Consider the following 20,180-nt stretch of genomic DNA (forward strand, 5'->3'; position numbering starts at 1 on the left):
TGTGTGTTTCCATATTTATTGCTAAAAACTCATTTGTAAAATTGGGGCTAAATGAGTGTTTCACTGACAGCAGAGCAACAGCTCTTCTTGCTAAACAGTGTCAACACTAGGAAGGCACTCAGTGGTATGATCATAAATCAATACAGCTTTTTTCATACTGCAGATTATTTATTTAAACTCCTGAAGCATCAAACACTACCTCCAGTCCCAGTGAACGATATCTCACTTAGTTATTTTACATCAGGGACAAGACTTTACAAAATACTGTACCATCAAGATGATTCAGACATCCTAATATAAACAGCACAAAACACAGCGCCGTAGTACCACCCTCAACTTTCTCATTAGCAGAGTAATTATCTCAGCTCTCTTTCCCTGGCACTTCAAAACTCCATTACTGGTTGTCAGCCTGTATTTCTCCAAAGAAATATTTATCTTGAATTACTTGACAACTTCTAAAATAATAAAAAGCTCTTAACTACTTTCTAGCCAGTACTGTTATGTAGCAATAAGAGTCCATCCACGAAGCCTTCTCTCAAAACCCTCCAGCTCTTGCTTAATAAATCTTTAGAAAATATTTAACCCACATAGTTGTGAACCTGTCTAAGTGTTTTCTAAATATCTATATCCAGTGAACACCTAGCATAAGCCACAGGGAAATAAAAGTTTGCTTGTGTGTTTTTTTTTTTTCCTCTGGTACTTTTTCCTCAGCTTTCATTTTAGCCTTTGAAACATTGGGAAAGTCAAGCTATGTTCCTGTTGCTCTACCGGAGCTATTGAATTGGAAATGTCTTACCTTTCAGCTGAAAAAATGTGCAACACCAGTAAAACCAAGTCATTGTTTGTTACTTTTAACTGGAGTAGGAGCTAAGGCAGTATTAAGACAACCTAAGCAACAGGTTACCAGCACCTGGTTAGGAACTTCTGCCCTACCTCTGAGCAGGTTTCACTCCCAACATACCTAAACTAGGCCTACTGTTTGAACTCTTCCAGGAAAAAGGACTAGGCAAGAACTTACACTTCTAAGAGGCAGGGAGGGAGGAGTAGAAAATACTCATTTTAGGTGGAGAGAAAAAAAAAATGTCCTCCTTTCCACACGGTAACGGTGCTGGAGCGACAGACACCCATCACGGACGGGCACAACCGCAGTGGGAATACCTGACCAAGGGAGGCCAGCCCCTCCTCCCTCCCTCGCACAGCCCCGCGCTGAGGCGACCCGCTCGGCGGCGGCCAGCGCCGCACCCTGCCGCCGAGGCACCGCCCGCTGCCGCCCGGCAGACCGTGAGGTGGAACCGGGGCCCGGGCTGCCGCTAAGCCGCCCGGCCACGGCGGGGGCACCTGAGCCCCGCAGCAGAACTCCGCCGGCGAGGGCCCGGCGGGAACGGCTCGCGGCGACAGCGGGTCAGGCCGTAGGGGGCACGCGCCCTTCTGAGGGGCCGCGGCCGGAGGCGGGAGCCGGGCAGCCGCAGGCGCCTGTCACCACTGCCGCCGCCCTCGCCTCGCCTCACCGCCAACGGCCGCAGCCGGCACCGCCCAGCGGCGGTCGGGGCGGGGCGCGAGCGCCCGCCTGCCCCGCCCCCCAGCGGCGGGGAAGCGGAAGCGGGCGGTGCGCGGCGCCGGAAGCCGCTCTGCCTTTCCGGTGCGAGCGGCGTGCGCGGTCCGGCCGCGGGAGCCTCCGCCGCCATGAGCGTCCCGGCTTTTATCGACATCACGGAAGAGGATCAGGTCAGCGGCCGGGGCTCGGCGGGGAGCGGGTGGCGCGGGTGCCGGTGGCAGAGCGAGGGGGCCGATCCCGGGGGGGCGAAGCAGGGCCGGGCCGGGGGGGTGCGGCGGGTCTGGCGGGGCGGGCGGAGCGGCGGCCCGGGCCCGGGCCGGGGCCTGCCAGGCCTGCCCCCTTGGCGGCGGCGCGCGTACCTGCCGTGCCGAAGGCGGCGTGCTCGCTGCGGACCCGCGTAGCTCCGTAAGCGTGTGTGTGGTATTCCCTAGGGGGGTCTCACTGCAGAGTTAAAGGGCAAGGGGAGAGGCGAGTCTGCGTTTGCAGTTCCCGCTTCAAAGTTGGTCACCTCCCTCGTGCTTCCTTTTCATCGCTCCTCGGCAGTGCCTTTTTTGAGGAGAGGAAAACTAGCTCGGGTGCGGGCTGGAGCATTACTTACCCATCCTGCTTGTGTAGGATTCTCGATGCTGCAGGCGTGGGAACCGCGAATGTCGTCTTTGAGCTACTTCTTTGTTTTGTCTTTGAATTTTAGGGTTTGTTGTTGCCAGTGTCTTCTAAGTGGTGTACCTGTACGCAGTTGGAAATCTGCAAGAAATACATGCCTTCAGTCCAGTTTCTACTTGCCATAGTGTCTAGTGAATGCCCGTCAAATAGTTAGTCTGAAACATCTTCGGTACAGTGAGGGGTCCCGGGGCATTTAGCTGTGTCTTAAGGTACCATAACGATTTGGCACCGAACTTGGTGTAAATTACACCTGGTGTCACAGTAGCATCCTGGTCAGGGTTCCCCTGTGCCGAAAGTTGTACGGCCTCATACAGATTGTTTCTCAAAGGTTACGGTTCTGCTGCTGAAACCATGGATTGTGAAGTTAATGCATAGGCCCGTACTGGGGGAAGTGTATTCTCTTGGTGTAGCTGTAAATCCTAACAAGGTAAGGCAGGTTGTAGGACTCTATTGGGAACTGTCTTTAACTTACGTGAATTTCTGCCTTCTCTAAAGTGGTTTTGTTTATACCCTTTTTCTTTTCTGGTGAAGATGCAGCTAAATGGTTTTATTGTTTTGCCTGAAGTTTTCAAAGGGAGTAAAAGATAATAAAAATTCATAAGAAAAAAGCGTCTTTGTAGCAAAAACTTACTAGGCCTTCTGTCCTCTAACCAGCAGTTGTAAGTGACGTGTTCCTACTGTGAGAAAGCTCAACAGTTGTGTGATCTATTCAGTTACTGGCAAACCAGCCATAGCACATGCAGCATCTTACACTGAGTTTGTATTTGGGTTATACGTTAAAGTGGGGCAGAGGGAGCATTGTAGGATACGGGATGGTAGGGAGAAGTGAGAGGTAGAGTGAGTGAGCGGTGGGGGCAGAGTGGTTGCAGAACAAAAAACTGTAAGAGATTTAATAACTTTGACTTCTCACAAAAGAACTGTTTTGTTTTCTGTGTGTTGGGTTTTGTTAAGGCTGCAGAACTTCGAGCTTACCTGAAATCCAAAGGAGCAGAAATCTCTGAAGAAAACGCTGAAGGTGGACTTCATGTGGACTTGGCACAGATTATTGAAGTTTGTGACGTGTGCCTGAAAGAGGATGACAAAGGTTTGCATCTTTAAGTCTTGTCATTTTTGCTAAACACATTCTATCAGTGCTTTCAAACAGTAACAGTTGGCAGAATTTAGAGGTATGTTGCATGGATTGCATGTTAACACATGCATCCTTATAAAATGGGAAGTGCTTATTTCCATCATTGCTGTGTGAAATTTGCACATACTCTACCTTTCCCTTCTCCAACCATCCAGCGCCTTTTGAAGAAGTCAGAAATGGAGCTAGACTGTGCTTGTTTATGAGGGCATAGCAAGTTGTATATAAAACAGGTTTTCTCTCTGAAAAAAAGGTATGAAAAAAATAAGACTTACTGTCAATTAATAGCTGTGATGCTGCAGGTCAACAAAAGTTAAGACTAGACATCTGTAAGTAGAAGTTTTAAGGCCTAAACATTAATTGATTACTGTTGTCTGAAAACACTAGGATTTTCAGTAGTCAGTAACTCTTTTTGAGTTAGGACTGTAGATCCTTAGAAACTGCATTAATATGTTTTAATGACACTGGTAATGCTGCAGTAGCCTTAAATGATCTTTCTGTGCCTGTTGTGCTCTGTACCAATATACAAATTCCATTTAGAACTTTTACATTTAAAAAATCAATTGCTAATATGAATAATATGTGTTGTTTGAAAGAATGCGTGGTTCAGCTAAGACGGAGTACTTAAGATTATTTTTCATGTTGCCTTCTACTGTAGGCAAATGAGTATGAAATACTGGAGAAGCTTATTGCTCTGCTGTTTGATGTTCAGATGTAATTTCAGAGAATAAATAATATTTTCCATATGTAATGAATTTTGTTCTTACCCTTTGCATGGCTGATATTTGGGCAGACTGTGAAAAGCAAACACAAAACCTGTCTGGTCCTGTTTGGAAAGGATGTAACACCATGCTTCAAGCAGGAGCTGAGGAGGCTTTTGAATATACTTTGTTCTTGTGGGCATTTTCCCTGTGGTCTGGGTTTCCCATGTGCTCCTGGTGAAATGTTTTACTGTACTTGAGCACCTGTACTTGAGCACTAGGTGTTAGTATTCTCGCCATAGAACTGTGGGGCAGTTTTCTGGATGTGTGGGAGGAAACCAATTTTTTTTTTTAAGACCAAAACCTGAAGTTCTTCTGACTTCTCTTATGTGTGAACAGAGAATTCAGAGAAAGCCTGGCATCAAATACTAAATTCTGTTTTGACCTTAGAGTGGTAATTCTTGCTTTACGTGGAGATGTGTTGGTGAAAGACCATGTGAGACAAATCTCTGGTACATTCTGATGAATATCCAGATTGGTTTTCTTGGCATTTTCTTTCTTTTACAGTTCTTGCTGATGCAAAATAATCATTCATAGCAGAAGTAACTCTCCAGCACTTAATAGCTACTGATGACTGCTGCTTGCAATTTTAAACATCTGCATGTTTTGTTTTGTGCAGATGTTGAGAGCGTAATGAACAGTGTAGTCTCTTTGCTTCTTATCCTGGAACCTGACAAACAAGAAGCGCTGATTGAAAGCCTATGTGAGAAGTTAGTAAAATTTCGGGAAGGAGAGCGCCCATCTCTTAGATTGCAGCTGTAAGTATTGTACAGAGAAAAGTGAGACAACGGTGGCTTGCAATTGTATGTCTTCAAATCAAAGTGTGGGGCGTCTGTCAAGATATGTCTCTCTGTTGCAGGAAGCACTCTTGTTTTTACCTTCTTTTTTTCTGTCGTAAAATAGAAGTACCAATATACTTTCTTTGCTTGGGTATTACAAAATTAAAATTAAAATGCATAGAGTTCTCAGCTTCTTTGCTGAAAACTTGGAAAACTGGAAGCCGTTACAATTCATCATGGATGTAAGGTGCCATCAGGTGCTTTGTGCTTACTAGCACGCATCTTAATAGAAACATTTATGTGCATTCCAGTAATGTTTTCTGAAACCTCTTTAACTCAGTTGTTCCTTGTTTGTGGTTTAGACTGAGCAATCTCTTCCATGGTATGGATAAGAACACCCCTGTGAGATACACAGTGTACTGCAGCCTTCTTAAAGTGGCCTCCTCATGTGGTGCCATCCAGTACATTCCAACTGAACTAGATCAGGTAATTAATGTGGTGCTTCAAGTTACGGCCTTCGCATTAACCATGTTGCATCTCACTAAATATTAGTCAGAGTTGATACAGACTGTCTCTCCCTGTTATAAATTGCCAGAGTCTGGTGAAATAAGAAACGCAGAATACAGAATTTCTTATCTTTTAAAGGTCTGTCTACAGAATCTAAATCAAGCTGCTGTTTATTTTCCGTTTCTGATGCAGAATGTAGTTAGATGTGTCTGTCTAATTCCTGTGATAGTAATGGAAGTGAGAAGCTTTGATCAGGAGTGAGGCATCAAGTTCTTGTCCTTTGCTCTGGTATCAGAGTGTATTGGAATCACTCATCCTTATTTAGGAAGTAACATGGAGACCATAGACCTTGGGCTTCTCATGGGAAAACTTCCAGGTTCTGCATGGGGAGCCTGAGAGTCAGAGGACCCAAAGGAGAAATCTGTGCAGGATCTTTCCAATCCTTTTCCACTTGAGAGAAAATGAGAAATATTTTCAGTTTTATTTTAGTCTTTTCCCCAATGCCTCTTTTTCACTTGTATTCTACCTAGGTCCGAAAATGGATTTCTGACTGGAATCTCGGCACAGAGAAAAAGCATACTCTTCTGAGACTGCTGTATGATGTCCTAGTAGACTGCAAAAAAAGGTATAAAAGACAAGTAATAGATACAATACATCAACTTGAAATACAGTTATCTAGTAAGTGATCTGTAGGGCAAGTATTTCTCACAGCACTTTTAAAATTAATCTGTACTGATAATTCAATCCAAATATACCTGGATGTTTTTCTGGCTATGTTTTTAAGCACTCTTACATTAAACTAGTGTTTCCAAGAATATTAAAGTTAGTAGTGAATTAGCTGCAAACCACAGACTCCCAAAATAAAACTATTCCTTTCTATAAATACTAAACTTTGAGCATTGTAGCGTTATGCCAAGTGTATTATTTAATTGCACTTTGGACATTTTAGTGCATGGTGGTGCTATCTCTCATTTAATGATGTTGGGAGGCTTATCAATCACAGTTAACAGAATCAGTCTTTTTGTGTAAACATTACATTTAGGACAGAGCTTTCCGCTAGTTGTGGAAATTAATGTCCACAGAATACCTGCTTGGCCATTTTAAATTATTATCCTGGATCATAAGAAACATCTTTGATCTAACAAACTTGGCAGACCAGTGTCTTCTGGCATGTAAAGTAATCCTGTGTGTATCGTGCCTCTAAATTAATGTAAATCTTAAGTGAGAGCTGTCATCAATTTATCTTGCAGATGTGATACGGTGTATTGACTGCATTGGCCAGGGCTATCGAGATGGGCTGGTATCCAGAAGTGGTTTCAGCCTGTAGTTCTGCAACAGTTTCAGCCTATCTAAACTGTCCCTGCTTTAGTTTGGGATGTGTGTGTCTGTGTGTTGCTTCCGGCCATCCTTCCCTTTCACTCTGTTTTCCGAGTTAGTTTTCTAAGTTTGGTTGTTTTTTGTTTTTTTGTTTTTTTTTTTAAATTTTGACAGTGAGGCAGCATCAGGACCACTACACTGCTGACTTACACTGGTAGCAGATCTGCACTCACATTTTCTACATGTGCATAACCTTGTACTGCTGCAGAAGGAAGCAATTCTGTCCTGTACCCCCCATTCCCATCCTGTCCCCTTCAGCTACCAGTATGGGTGTGTTTGTGCTGGTGTAGGCATTTGTGCAACTGCACAGTGGATTGGAGTAGGGAGGTGACATTGCCAGGCACAAAAAAATAAAAGGCAAGTGTGGGGCTGTCATAGGAGGAGGAGAGTTTCTTCTGGCAGGAGAGTTAGCTTTTTCTGGCCTGGTGAAATTGTAGCCTGGAAATGCTGCGTCAGCATAGCAGGATCATTTTTAACTAACCTCAATTTAGGGATGATTAATCCTCGTGGGGTAGTTACACCGTGAGCTACACTGTGATTGGGAATTCCTGTTACGAACATTAAAATGCTTTTGCATTGATAGTACCATATGACAGATTTCAGATGGTCAAAATAATTTCAGAAATGTTCATCAGAGATCTTATGCATGGCTTAGTGCTTACTTTGTTTCAGTAATATTACACTGATACTCTAATGCTCCTACTCTTTTAAACACTTCTGATCTTATTGATTTGTTGAGAGGTTTTAACTAGCTTAATTCCCATACTTAGAGCTAACTATTTTTAGCTAGTCTTGTTATCAAATCTGTGGATTAAACTTCTAATTTGTTTCCAGCGCTACCAGTAACTTTGCTACCAGATCGTTTTTGCTTACTAATAATAGATGATATTTTTAAGTTAGGCGTTAAAAACTTCCACAAACGCTGTAATATATTACTCCTGCACTCAGCGTCCTTAGCATCTGTTGCAGCAAGCTTTGTGCTGAATGGAGCAATTTCTCAGAGCACTTACACTTCTCTCCAGAAAAGAAAACAAGAAGTGACCCTAGCACCTTTGACCTGGTTCACTCTCCTGGATCAGTGGGCAGTATTTGCAATAGTATGGGAAACTCACAGCAGCATTCCAGCTTTAGCACTCAGGAATGTTGCTCTATCTAGCAGCATGGGAAGATAAGTGGGAACTGAAAAATAAGTAATAAAAACCATAACTCAGTTACTGTGTTGATTTATAATCAAGGGAAAAGAATACGTTGTTGAAAACAATTGACTTTAATATTTTTTTTGTTTGTTTTACATTTTGACTTCACTCAGTGCGGCAGGAGAGATGGTTTTCCATAGCTAATAGACTTTTCCCCAATGGATAGCTTGGTAGTGAACAGATTGGTAGCTCATGAAAAGTAGATCATGCAGACATTCTGTGTGGTGTTTGTTTTCCTGCAGTGATAAGTGAAAGCTTGTTTTATCAAATCTTTTCCAGTCACTTTCTGGTTGAAGTTTCTTCTTTCTGATGATGAAAATCATCTTGATCTCTTCGAAGAGGGGGTTTTTATCTTTCCCATGATCAACTGAAGAAAAATTGGTGGTGGCTGGAAAACAGGTGGCTGGTGTGGCTTATTTCTGAGATTTGTATTTGGTAGCTGAATTTTCCAAGAGATTAGTTACTTTCTCTGCTGTTTATGCTCCTTGCCATAAAGGTTCTGCGGTAGAGTTTTGTGCTTCAGCTGCTTTAGTTTTCAGCATTTTCCTAGCTGTGTTGGTATGAAACTGCAAGGTAACACAACCTGTTTTCTTTTCCAGTTATAGATGGAGTTTTACAGGCATGCATGGCTTGCAGGCAGCCAGACAGTTGAGATCTGCTGTGAGGCCCTGCCAGGTGCCAGCCTGATGCAGCTTACAGCTGGTGTGTCATTGACCTGGCAAGATTCAGAGTGGCATTAGTCCTGCCCAGGTTTACATTCAAACAGGTCTGGCAAGTCTGGTTATTAATACCTGTAGCAAAAAGCTCAGCATGTCAGGCACCTGCAAAATAATTGTTTCATTTAATTTTAATTCCATTTAATATCGTGTAATGTAGAGGGACTTGATTCCAACATCCTACTGAGTTTCTGAATACTCTGTATTTTTTTTCTTCCTTTTATCTACCATCACTCTTCAATTCTCACTGGCTTTTTGTCAAGTTACGCATCTAGACTGGCAAGTGGAGCCAAGAGTACTTGTGCAAGCTGTCTTGCTAGAAAAAATGTTCACATTTGCATCTTAGGTGAGATATGCATTTAGCAATGAGCTTTGGTAAAATAGTGACCTGTATTACTGCTTTAAACATCCTAATTTACAGTAGTAATCTGACACTGAATAGTATGAGTAAGATTAAAAGGCATGCCTTATTTGCTGAGGCTCACAAGAATTTAGCACAGGAAGTTTGGGAGTAATTGTCTTGTAGCATTCTGATGTTTCCTAGAAATACAAGTGGAAGATTCCACTTCTTCCCCACTTTAAAAAAAAAAAAAAAAGGCGGGGGGATTGCAAATACTATTTGAAACTAGTTAAATGCATAGTTTTCAATTTTTGCTCCTAAGGGAAAGGGAAGTAGAGGAAAAGTTCCAGAGATCTGTAACACAGTTCTGAAGTGTATAAGAACAACTACTGAAAGCTTATATTAAATAAGGAGGCTTGTACTGTGAGGTTGAGTAGCACATGAGCTGAGCCTCTTTGTTTGAATGTCTGTGTAGTATTAGTCCTGTATTAAACTGGTTCTTTGTCTCCACTAGAACATCTAGTGTTTATGAGATTTTACCAGTGCAAAAATCATAGTCTGTCATAGACTAATTTACATGCAAATGGTTCTTTCATATATAAAGCTGTCTAAATTAATTTTATTTCACTGATACAGAGATATCAGTTCCTCTACACACCAATATCAGTTGTCACGACAAAATATAAGCTGACCTCTTTAATGCTGGAGTCTTAAAACAAATGTTTCATTCAACTTTACATCCCTGAACACAGTTCTGGAATAATGGCTGGGACCTATAGAAAATTCCCCTGCCTTGGGCACAAACTGTCTTCACTCAAGGTATATCCAGATTATATATGATATTGCTTGTTTCCCATGATGTCTTAATCTTTGTACTGCACATCTGTGAGGTCTGGTAAATTCTCTAGGAGCACAAAACCTCACCCTATATAGAAGTAGTCAAATAGTAGTATTGTGAGATTTAAAATAAATACCCATGTAAACATAGTGTCATTGTACTGTAAAAACCGTTCAGACCTGTGCTGCTATATGGGTTAAACCAGTAGCACAGCACAGTACGTAGTGGGAGTGTTGTGTTGGCTTGTTCCTTCCCTGTGGAATTTATGCCATTAACTTCAGTAATTAAAGCAAACTGAAACTTTATTCTTGCACAGTTTTAATGAAACTCTTGTAGGTCTATCAGACCACATGGGGAAACTTGCTGTATCTGGAATTGAGCTGTTTTGAAGGAAGAGCTTAGCTTTACACTATAACTCACTGTACTCTGGAGAGTAGTATCCAACCTTCCTCCTGTCCACTGCAAAAGTCCCTCTTAGTAAAGTAGTCGCTGGTCTGTGTATGTGCATGGGAGACTTCTGCAAAGCACGTGCTCTCATCGAGTTTTGGTTGTGCTCTCAGTAGCGAGGTTTGGTCGTATTTACACCCACACCCTATCTTGTTCAAAGGAACTAGTAAGATGGCATCAGCAAAATCTATTGTCTGTATAGAAGACTGTCATGGCCTTCTATTTTAATAGTTAACAAGAATTCCTTGAGAAATAGGAAATAGTTTTTGTGTGTATACACACAGTATATTCAATGCATATATTTTTTTTCTGAAAATTTTGTAAAAAGCATCAGCAGTTGCTGGCCTCACTAGTGGTAAGAACTGCTACATGAAAATAAATCAATCTGTTAAAATGACACCATAACGGTCTCGGAGCTGGTTTGCAGTAACATTGATGAGCTGTTGTTTACAAAATAATCTGTGTAGACAAGGTTGTAGATTTACTCAATTTTCTTAGAATGAATTGTTTTTCTAAAAGCTGTCTGTCAAAGCAATGTGGGAAGCTGCTTGCTTCACAGCAGCCTGAGCCAATCTAATTGCTGGCTGCTTAACTTCGTCAGTAAAATGTGCAGCTCTCACTCTGAATACTTGAAGAGAGAACCTGTGAAAGAAGAAAAGGCAGCTTTTATAGTCACTTTCCTGACCATAAATATTCTTTAAGATATGCCATTTTACATTTGAAATAAACTTTGCAGAGCTACTTATTCTGCAATGATTAAATCCAGATGTGCATAAGAGGAGCATTCTAGTGAACCATATAAAGCTCTTCCTAGCTCAGAAAGCTTTTTCCATAACCAGCAGGTAATTTATCAATTTAAGAGAATGAAATGAAGGGTGAAGATAAACATTTTGTAGAACAAGAATTGAAAGAATACATTTAGTTAATTTGTTCTCTCCACTAGAATTAAAATGGATCATCTACATCTTTTCAAGTGTAATTTAATTTGACCTATAACATCATAATGGAATTATTTAAATATTTTTGTGTCTTGTTTGAACTATTTTTTCAGCAATCCTGAGGTAACTTTATTTTTCTTCTATAGTGACACTGCAGCAAAAGTAATGGTGGAACTACTGGGAAGTTACACAGAGGACAACGCTTCCCAGGCTAGAGTTGATGCTCACAGGTAATATAACAGTGGCTTTTTCTCAATTGCTAAATTATGTTGATTGCCTTACTATTAAGAGTACCGAATGGCCTGGCAGGCAAGGGCACTGCCACTGCCTCTTTTCTATAGCATGGCTGACTTGATCAAGAGTTTATCTATGGTACGGCTGGTCGTTCCTAGGCAGAGTCAGGTTTACTCCACTGTGCAAGTGCACAGGTGTATTTCTGGTCACTGCTGAGAGAGAGATCAGCCTGGGGTAAGGACATCTTTTACATCAACTGTGCAATCAAAATGTGAATTGGCATCCTTTATTTCAGATTTTTTACTTACTGATTTTTTGATTCTCTAATTTCAAGTGTTCTTTTCAAATAGCACTTTCTGTTGAAAAGAAATTCTTGCTCGCTTTCCTGTGAGCAAGTACTAAGGATGTGAACTGCACAGAAATAAACTTACTTGTTGGACAAGCTGGGAGTAAACTGATTCTTAAGAGTGTATTTTCCCCGCTGGCCAAAATGAGTAAAAGCTTGTATTTTGACATTCTACCTACCAGGATTCTTCTTAGGAATTAGATTTTTAATAAGTCGTGTAGTTCTGCCGGGTGTGTACAACCAATAGTTCTCAAGGGAGTTGTTTGTACTTGAGCATGCAGGAAAATCAGGATGACTCATTTAGAAAATTAAAGTGCCTGTGCATAAACGAAAACTTCATTGACTACCCTACAGCAATCTGAGGCCTTTTACATCTGAAAGAACATGTCTACCTAGGGTTTATCGTATTGCTGCGTCTATGCAGACCTTGGGTTCTTCTGGGTGTATGTTAGGTGAAAGGGTTGTGGTCTAGGCTGTCACAGCCAGTGGAGCACTAAGTCTTCTAATGTGACGCTGAACAAAAGCTTTCATCTAGAGTTCTAGAAACACTTTAGGTCTGTTTATAGTCTGGAGCTGGAACTGATAAATCATAGATCTTGCAGTGTTGGGGTTTTCTCTGTTTTGTGTCACGTATTCGAGTATAATTAATCTTCCCAAACAACTTAATTCTATGAAATTTTAGGAGGACAGTAGAAATACGTCTAGGAATGAAGGTTTGGCTGGAAACAAATGCATAGATGGAAACAGTAGGGTGATATGTAGTCCTACCACCTGGCAAATTTAATTTGTGATACTGGGCAAATTTAATTTGTGATACTGGGCAAATTACTCAATGCTTTCTGTTCCTTGTTTTTTCTATCTGTAAAATGAAGATTAAAATTGGAATGTGAAATGTCTTTTATTTAAGAATAGTTGAAAACCCTTGGGTGTTTCCTAGAAAGCAAAGAAGAATAAATTGACCTGTGCTTACTCATAAAAATGTGTATTGGTGTAAAAATAAGCATTTTCTTCTAATTAGATGTATTGTACGAGCTTTGAAGGATCCAAATACCTTTCTCTTTGATCATCTTCTTGCCTTAAAACCAGTCAAATTTTTGGAAGGAGAACTTATTCATGATGTAAGTAACTTTGTTTTTAGCAAGACGGTTTAGTATCTGTAGTGTGCCTTGTTTTATTAGTCTTTTGAAAGTCTTGAAATTCATTAGAATGGTTATCTATGTCAGTAATATTGAGCTGCAATGTACTATTTCTTTTAATGCTTTTAGAATTAAGAAATTAAAACATTACATGTGACAAGTTTCCCTTTAGAAGTTTCAGAAACTCAAAGAGTTACAAATCCTGCCCTGACATGAGTTCTGTAGCAAAACTGCCCTTCAAGTCTGGGAAAAGGAAGTAAGCTCTGCATAGATTGCCCTCACCTATTGACATAAGATAGAATTTTAGCTCTTACCGTTTTATTTTTCTGTTCAATACCAGTAGTTTTTTTATATCTATATATCTATCTCTGTCCAGTCTGCAGGGAGGGAAACATAGGTAATATCTAAACTGTTCTTATTTGTTTTCCATCTTCTAGCTTTTGACAATTTTTGTAAGTGCTAAACTAGCATCCTATGTCAAGTTTTATCAGAACAACAAAGACTTCATTGACTCCCTTGGTAAGTTTTCATATCGTTACATTTCTGACTATTTATGTGGCTTAAGATACGGAAGCTGCAAAGTGCTTCAGTTTGAACCCATATATTGAAGCCAAGGAAATTTAATAGGAGTTTTTAAGAATGGATTAGAGTTTGTAGACTCTAACCTCTACGAGATCGTAAGTGGACCATCTAACTGTGTTTTGTTCTACTAGGACAAGCAGATTTACAGATTTGGAAGAGAACTGTGTTTTTCCTTGCTTCTTTTCTCTTAAACCTTTTGGGAGGGGAGTTTTAGTGCATTGATACTCAAGGCTAGGCCAGAGATCACAACTTTACTGAGTAAGCCAGCAGCTTGTATAAATATCTTACAATTTTTTTTATGATTAATAATTTTATAACAGCAAATACTTCTCCTGAACAGTAAGATAACACATGCAAATAGTGTGTGTGTGTCTGCGTCTGCTGATGCATTAGACCTAGCAAGCCACAGTCTGTCCCAGTTAATTTGTTTCATCACATGAAGCAATGTGATGGAATGTTAATGTCAGCACCCTCTTTATTTACACACTGTGGAAAAAAGGAGTAGTAATTAACACTTTGACACTCCCCCGTTGATGTGTAATTGACTGTTTCAAAGGAGCACTGGTTCATAAGCTATTGCATGCATTAAAATTACGTTTTTTATATTCCAGCTTTTTAGGACAGGGGTCAGTGACAATGCAGAAATTGCTCAATGATGCAGATTTTTTTATTACTGCATTAAGGTTTTGACATATTGGTAATGAATAAATGTTTCCATAAAAATCAGATTTTTTTTCTTTTTTATAACTTTGATTTTGAAATGACACTTGAACACTGGCTGAATGCATTTGAGGAAAGGCATAGTTTTGCTAAAACAGAGTTTAATGCAGCCTTTTAACACATGCATTATTTTGTTTAATGGAGTGTGGTATAATTCTGAGAATAATTACTCTCAAAGCTTTAAAATGCTGGTACTTTGGGTGTTAAAATGATGGCAATATCCATGTGATTTTCGTGGATAAAATTAGCAGCAAGTTTTTCGTAGTTTGTAAATGTGTATATAGGATAAGTGTACCTTTTGTCATGTGTATTTGAACATTAGTTGTGTAGACATATTATGCTTTACTTTCTTAGGGGAAAGTGGTTTTCGTATTGTAATTATTTTTATGTATTGAAATGGCTTATCTGTTAGTTATTTGTCCACAGAAGTATTTGATGAAAATGGTGTTATGCTAACATTTGAATAAATTTATGGAAGGTTAATTACACATATACCTAGTATTAATCACATAATATACAATACTCATGATTTCTTTTGCTTTGCCTTTCTGTATGTGTGTTTAACCTCTGTGACTATACAGTGTGTGCATTTTCAATATATCTAGGATTCACATCATCGTAGTAAAATCCTTAAATATCTGTGTAACTCTTTTGAAAGACAGCCTTACTTCCAGTTATCTTGATTTCTGACCTGCCTTATGGTGTACTCAGAAAATTCTGAATATCTTTGAGCAGTGGGCAAGGTAGAGGTTCTGAGGCAGTACAGATCGGAATGCTAGGAACTTGGTCTGAGTGTTTCAGCCATGCCTTTGAAAAACAAGGGCAGTTTGGTACAGAAAACAATACAATTATTAGATGAGACATTCAAAAATTCCTCAGAACACCTATGATCTGTTCCCCAAAATAAATAGATTTTTAACCATGCTTTTAAGATTTTTTTTAAATAACTTGCCAAGATATTGGGCTTTAAAATAAAGGATATTAATAATAGGATTTCAATGACAGTACAGCATCAGCTTTAGTTGTAACCTTTCCTGGATCAGGACCAATTAAAACTAGCCTATGAAAGCTGTGCCGTGAAGGCTCCTACAGGTGGCATCAGTTCATTACAATTTGTTGTTTTATTGATGCTGACAACTTAGGCCAGCAGTAGCATTATCTATGTCAAGTGAATCGCCCTAACATGTCCACATTTAATCTGGTATTATCAGCAGTCTTTTTCTGAAAGTTAATCAGCATCTCATTTGCATTTGTTAATTAGGGTTAATGTGTGCTAATTGATTTTTTGATGCTTGTAGAGTTCCATTAAACCCAGTTAGGTATAGATGCTGGTGCTTCTCATTCGTATGAATTATGGTGATCACATTGTTGTTGAATCAGTGCCAAATAGGGAACCTGCAACATAATTATAGCTAATTAACACAACATGATGTCCTGCACTAATGTGCTTTCCTATTAGTGTATGGGTGTTATAAATTCCAAAATTAAATATTTACTGAAGCAATGTGAATGTTTATCATGTCATTCCAAACCAAAATGATTGACATTCACTTTAAAGAAACTTCCACTGAATCTTAATTGGTACTTCACAGAACTCAGATTAAGCAAACATTCATTCATCAGAATGTCTTAACTTTACTGACCTAGACTTTTTTTTTCAGAAAAACAATCTTTGATTTAGATGTGCAAGCCCTTGGCTCAATTCCTCATGTTGCCATTCATACAGTCATGTAAAAGATCTAACCTAACTTTTAATATCTGTTCCTCTAGTCTTGATGAGCACCTTCTTGCCACGCTAGGTCCTGTAAGCATACATGTGACTCATGATGCTTTTTTGCTGCGGTATAAACAGTTAATTCAGTGCCAAAACACATTCTTCTGGCACAAAAATGTTATGTTGCTAAACTATTACTGAGAGGGGTTTAGTTTCAAGCAACTGCTTGAGAATGAGCGGTGAGGCTATACGAAAGTTTTGACATTACCAGTCATGTATTTTCCATGTGTTGTTGCATTGCTGTTCTTCCAGATAATGTGAAAAATTCACTTACACCTTCACCACCTAAAATCCTGTTAAGGTGATGTTTTTACTGTTTTACTCTGTGCTTCACTTTTGTAGATTTACTAACAACAATTGAGTCTTGATGAATTCACAACCAAACTAGCTATTTTAGCGAAACACAAGGAAAATGCAGGAATTAATGTTTTACCTCAAAAAAAAAAAAGTTCATAAGGACAGGTGGAATATTTTCTTGATGTGGAAAAAAAATCAAATTAGTGGAAGCATATATACTAAAAACAACATGAAAAACAAATGAATGAATTATTGAATTATAATTCAGATCCATAAACTAATAACACTTTTACACAGGCTTGTTGCACGAACACAATATGGCAAAAATGAGGCTACTTACTTTCATGGGAATGGCTGTAGAGAATAAAGAAATATCATTTGACACAATGCAACAGGAACTTCAGATTGGAGCTGATGATGTAGAAGCATTTGTTATTGATGGTAAGAACTGTAGTACCATACTTTACACAATACTAACGAACAATACCTTCTATAGTCTTCTAAGCTAATGTTAAATATTCAGAAAAATATTAATTTTAAAATTCTGTGTTTGTTACAAGATATGGCTGCAAAACTTCATGCTTAACTGTTGTCTTTTAAACAGTGTTTTCACTGATGGGAACTGTATTTCATGTAATTCTTCCTAGAACTAATAAATTGTTTGCAGGTTTAATTTGTCATCTGGTTTTGTTTGCTGTCATTAAAACAGGATGTGTTTGTAGGGGAGAGAAGTTCATAAAAACTGCACAGGATATTGCTTTAATAGATTGGCACCAAACAATGGGATTCATGCATGACCTTCATCTTGTTACATCATTTTGCTTTTCTGCCTACTAGGCTGTTAAAACCAACAGCAAAACAATATTAAGTGAACTGCTGTGTTTTTTATGTTTGTATTGATCTAATTTTGAGTAGTTTTTATGAAGTTTAATGCCTTTGCACTATCTTGAAAATATTGCTCAAAACGGCATTGCTTTTTTGCAGCTGTAAAGACAAAGATGGTATACTGCAAAATAGATCAGACACAGAGGAAAGTAGTTGTCAGGTAAGACTTAATTCTTCATAGCATTTTGCAGAACTTAGTGTGTTCTAATTATTCCACTTACATTTGTAGAATATTTCGACTGGAAGCAAGGTATTGTTCCTATCAGTTGCTGGTAGTTAAATAGTTGCTATTTATCATAATTTTATTAAAGCTCACTCTGAATGTGATTAGCTTATTTAATGAAAGAGTCCTATTTTCCAGCACATTTCATTTAATGACCTAATAGTGACAAGAATACTAATGACTGTTGTTGCTTTAAATATTTGGGAAGGTTATAGAATTCTCTAACTGGTAAAGTGCAGCCCTTTCTATAGAGAAAATGAAAATTTTCCTATTCACTTGTGAGAGTAATGTTATAAAAGAATTATTCAGTAAGTATGACATCTAGTAATCATCTTTCAATTTTGTTTTACTTCTCTAGTCACAGCACACATCGGACTTTTGGAAAGCAGCAATGGCAGCAACTGTATGACACTCTAAACACCTGGAAACAAAATTTGAATCAAGTGAAAAACAGTCTCCTCAGTCTCTCAGACACCTAAAAATTTTTTTTGACCTAGTAATGTCACTATAGATGAAATTTATTCAAAACTTTGACAATTCGTGAATGTTTCCAAAATGTATGCAATTGGTTAAAAAAGCTAAATATTCTAAATTGCAACACAAAAAAGCAATAAAACTAACGTGGGAAAATATCTTCTGTTGATTTTCTTACATAGCAACAACAAACAGTACCAATATTGGTTATACTTCTTTTGTTCTTGTTTAAGTTTACAACATGAGGATCTTTCTTTGCGGGAGCTGTGGGGGGGAAGGGAGGGAGATCAGAAAAATGATAGTGCAGGTAATTGTAAAGTAAGAGAAAATTTCCCTTATAGCCTAAGGGAGGAAAAACGTGAACCAGTTAGAAGTGAAGCTTTAAGAAACAAGATCTGCTGCCTTATCTCTGTAAATCGTACATGATGCTTCAGTGTTGAACGAGACCTTATTGATAAAGAATCAACTACAATAGGTATATTTAAATAATTTGGCAGTAAAGGTAAGCAGAAGATTGTCCTGTTCTTCTGCCACTTAGAACTGATGTAAGTTATTGTAAATGTTTGTAGAAACCATTGTATTTTGGAACAGTTGCAGCTGATTTTGCTTGAAAACTGAGTGAGGAGTCTGACAGAGAAACCATATTTCAGCCAAAACTTCTGAGGAGCGGGAGAAGGGTACTCTTAAGTAATTGTTTAATTTTACTTAATGGATATTAAAACATTAACTTGTGAACTTTTAACTTTGGGCAAAACCCATAACAACTTGGATTTGATTGCAGAAACAAAGAACTAACGTTATTAGTAGGGATTGTATCCATTTTTGAACGTAAAGGTCTATAGGCTGTATTAAACATGAAAGCACAGTGCATATATATCATATTCTATAGGAATACCTCTACAAAGCTGGTTTACGTGATTTATCTGTGCCTAAAAGATATGCTTTTTATCTCCTGCCACTGATCTTCACTGCTCTTCTTCATATTTTCTTTTTCTTGCTGAATGAAGTCTCTCCAAATTCAGGAATTTCTCCATTTCTTCTATTTGGTCTTGTAAAGTGGAGTTATGAATAGAATAGCTGTCCTCATCTCTAAGTGCACTGTCACTTCTTGCTGGAGTAACAGTCATGTGAGAAGACTTCTGCTTGTGCTGTAAAGCAGTAAATCCTTCTTTCACCTGACAGAATACAAATTTAGCAGTTAATCCAGTGAAATTCAGGTACAAAGGCTCAAATTGTTGGATTTTGCTGAGCATTAAGCAAGCAAGGAAATATTAACAGAAGTCAAGTCAATTGGAGCAAATACGTTTAATTTGAATGCTTGCTTCAGCCTTAATTTAGAAAACTTGATAATGACAAATACACTTTTATAAACCAAACCTTAATGTAAGACTTAATACAGAGTATGATTTAAAAAAAAGAGAACCTCATACTAGAATGCAGTATGAGGTTGTAGTTTAATTAAACTAGTTTAATTAAACAGTTTCATGTTGCAATTGACATTTCTATTGCTATGCAAGCATTTGATTAACAAAACCCAAAATGATGAGGTTTATAGTATTAACTCCCTCTCTGCTTTACTGTATAGATTAGAAAGAAAACATCATTAACTAATGCAAGGTCTGTAATAGGTTGGGTTTTTATGTTAAAGATCTTTTTGTTCTTTGAATAGTTTTAATTACTTGATAGTAATTAATTATTTGATAGATAACTTCACAATCTATCCAAATCAAACAGCTACTTGTAATCCAACATGGTGCAGCTCTTGGCTGGTGCTGCATGCTGGCCTCCCCACCTGACTGAGCACAGGTGCACAACAAAGCCATGTTACACAGAGCCACTGTTGCAGTGGTTCTTGGGGATCTGTACTGTGACATCTAATACTTTGGTTGCATGCTAGGGTAATTGTCTTACAGGGATCACAAGATGAGGCCTTCCCCCTCTGCTCAGTTATTTTTTTAATATTAGGCACTGTGCCCCAACCAACTGTAAGCAGTCTTTATCAGGCCTGCCTTTATTTTAGCACATGAATTTTGTGCTAAAACTTTATTTCCACAGTGCACAAGCATTTCTTGAAGTTTGAAAGATGAACAATAAACTTAATGCAAAGTGTTTGCTTAGCCTGTTGCATCTGTAACAACATTACTGCCATGCTCCTGAAGATACTGATACTTCAGGTCAATACTGACTGATCTCCATTTCACTGAAGAAGTAACTTCTTCATTTGAGCAACAGAATTTTCAACCTGTTAATTCTAGTGGCCATATAC

General features: G+C 38.8%; 2 protein-coding genes across 3 annotated transcripts in view; one reads left to right on the forward strand and one right to left on the reverse strand.

The window, feature by feature from the left end:
• The first annotated feature begins 1,656 nt into the window (after positions 1 to 1,656).
• On the forward strand, positions 1,657 to 18,072 carry EIF3M (eukaryotic translation initiation factor 3 subunit M). 2 transcript variants are annotated; one of them, XM_059825850.1, is made up of 11 exons: positions 1,657 to 1,725; positions 3,170 to 3,302; positions 4,725 to 4,863; positions 5,247 to 5,370; positions 5,922 to 6,016; positions 11,390 to 11,473; positions 12,842 to 12,941; positions 13,397 to 13,478; positions 16,630 to 16,773; positions 17,317 to 17,377; positions 17,799 to 18,072. In XM_059825850.1, exons 1-11 carry the CDS (start codon positions 1,684 to 1,686, stop codon positions 17,917 to 17,919), a joined length of 1,125 nt encoding a protein of 374 aa, XP_059681833.1. In that variant the 5' UTR covers positions 1,657 to 1,683; the 3' UTR covers positions 17,920 to 18,072. The 2 variants fall into 2 exon arrangements, with proteins under 2 accessions (XP_059681833.1, XP_059681834.1); XM_059825851.1 differs by lacking the exons at positions 3,170 to 3,302; positions 4,725 to 4,863; positions 5,247 to 5,370.
• Positions 18,073 to 18,850: 778 nt separating this feature from the next.
• Positions 18,851 to 20,180, reverse strand: part of CCDC73 (coiled-coil domain containing 73) — a 107,444-nt gene continuing 106,114 nt past the window's right edge. The window contains 1 exon segment of the mRNA XM_059825979.1: positions 18,851 to 19,089. Coding sequence (XP_059681962.1) covers positions 18,880 to 19,089 — 210 coding nt within the window. The 3' untranslated portion in view covers positions 18,851 to 18,879.

This window comes from Gavia stellata, chromosome 17 (genome assembly GCF_030936135.1).
Source record: "Gavia stellata isolate bGavSte3 chromosome 17, bGavSte3.hap2, whole genome shotgun sequence".
In the NCBI taxonomy this organism is placed as follows: domain Eukaryota; kingdom Metazoa; phylum Chordata; class Aves; order Gaviiformes; family Gaviidae; genus Gavia; species Gavia stellata.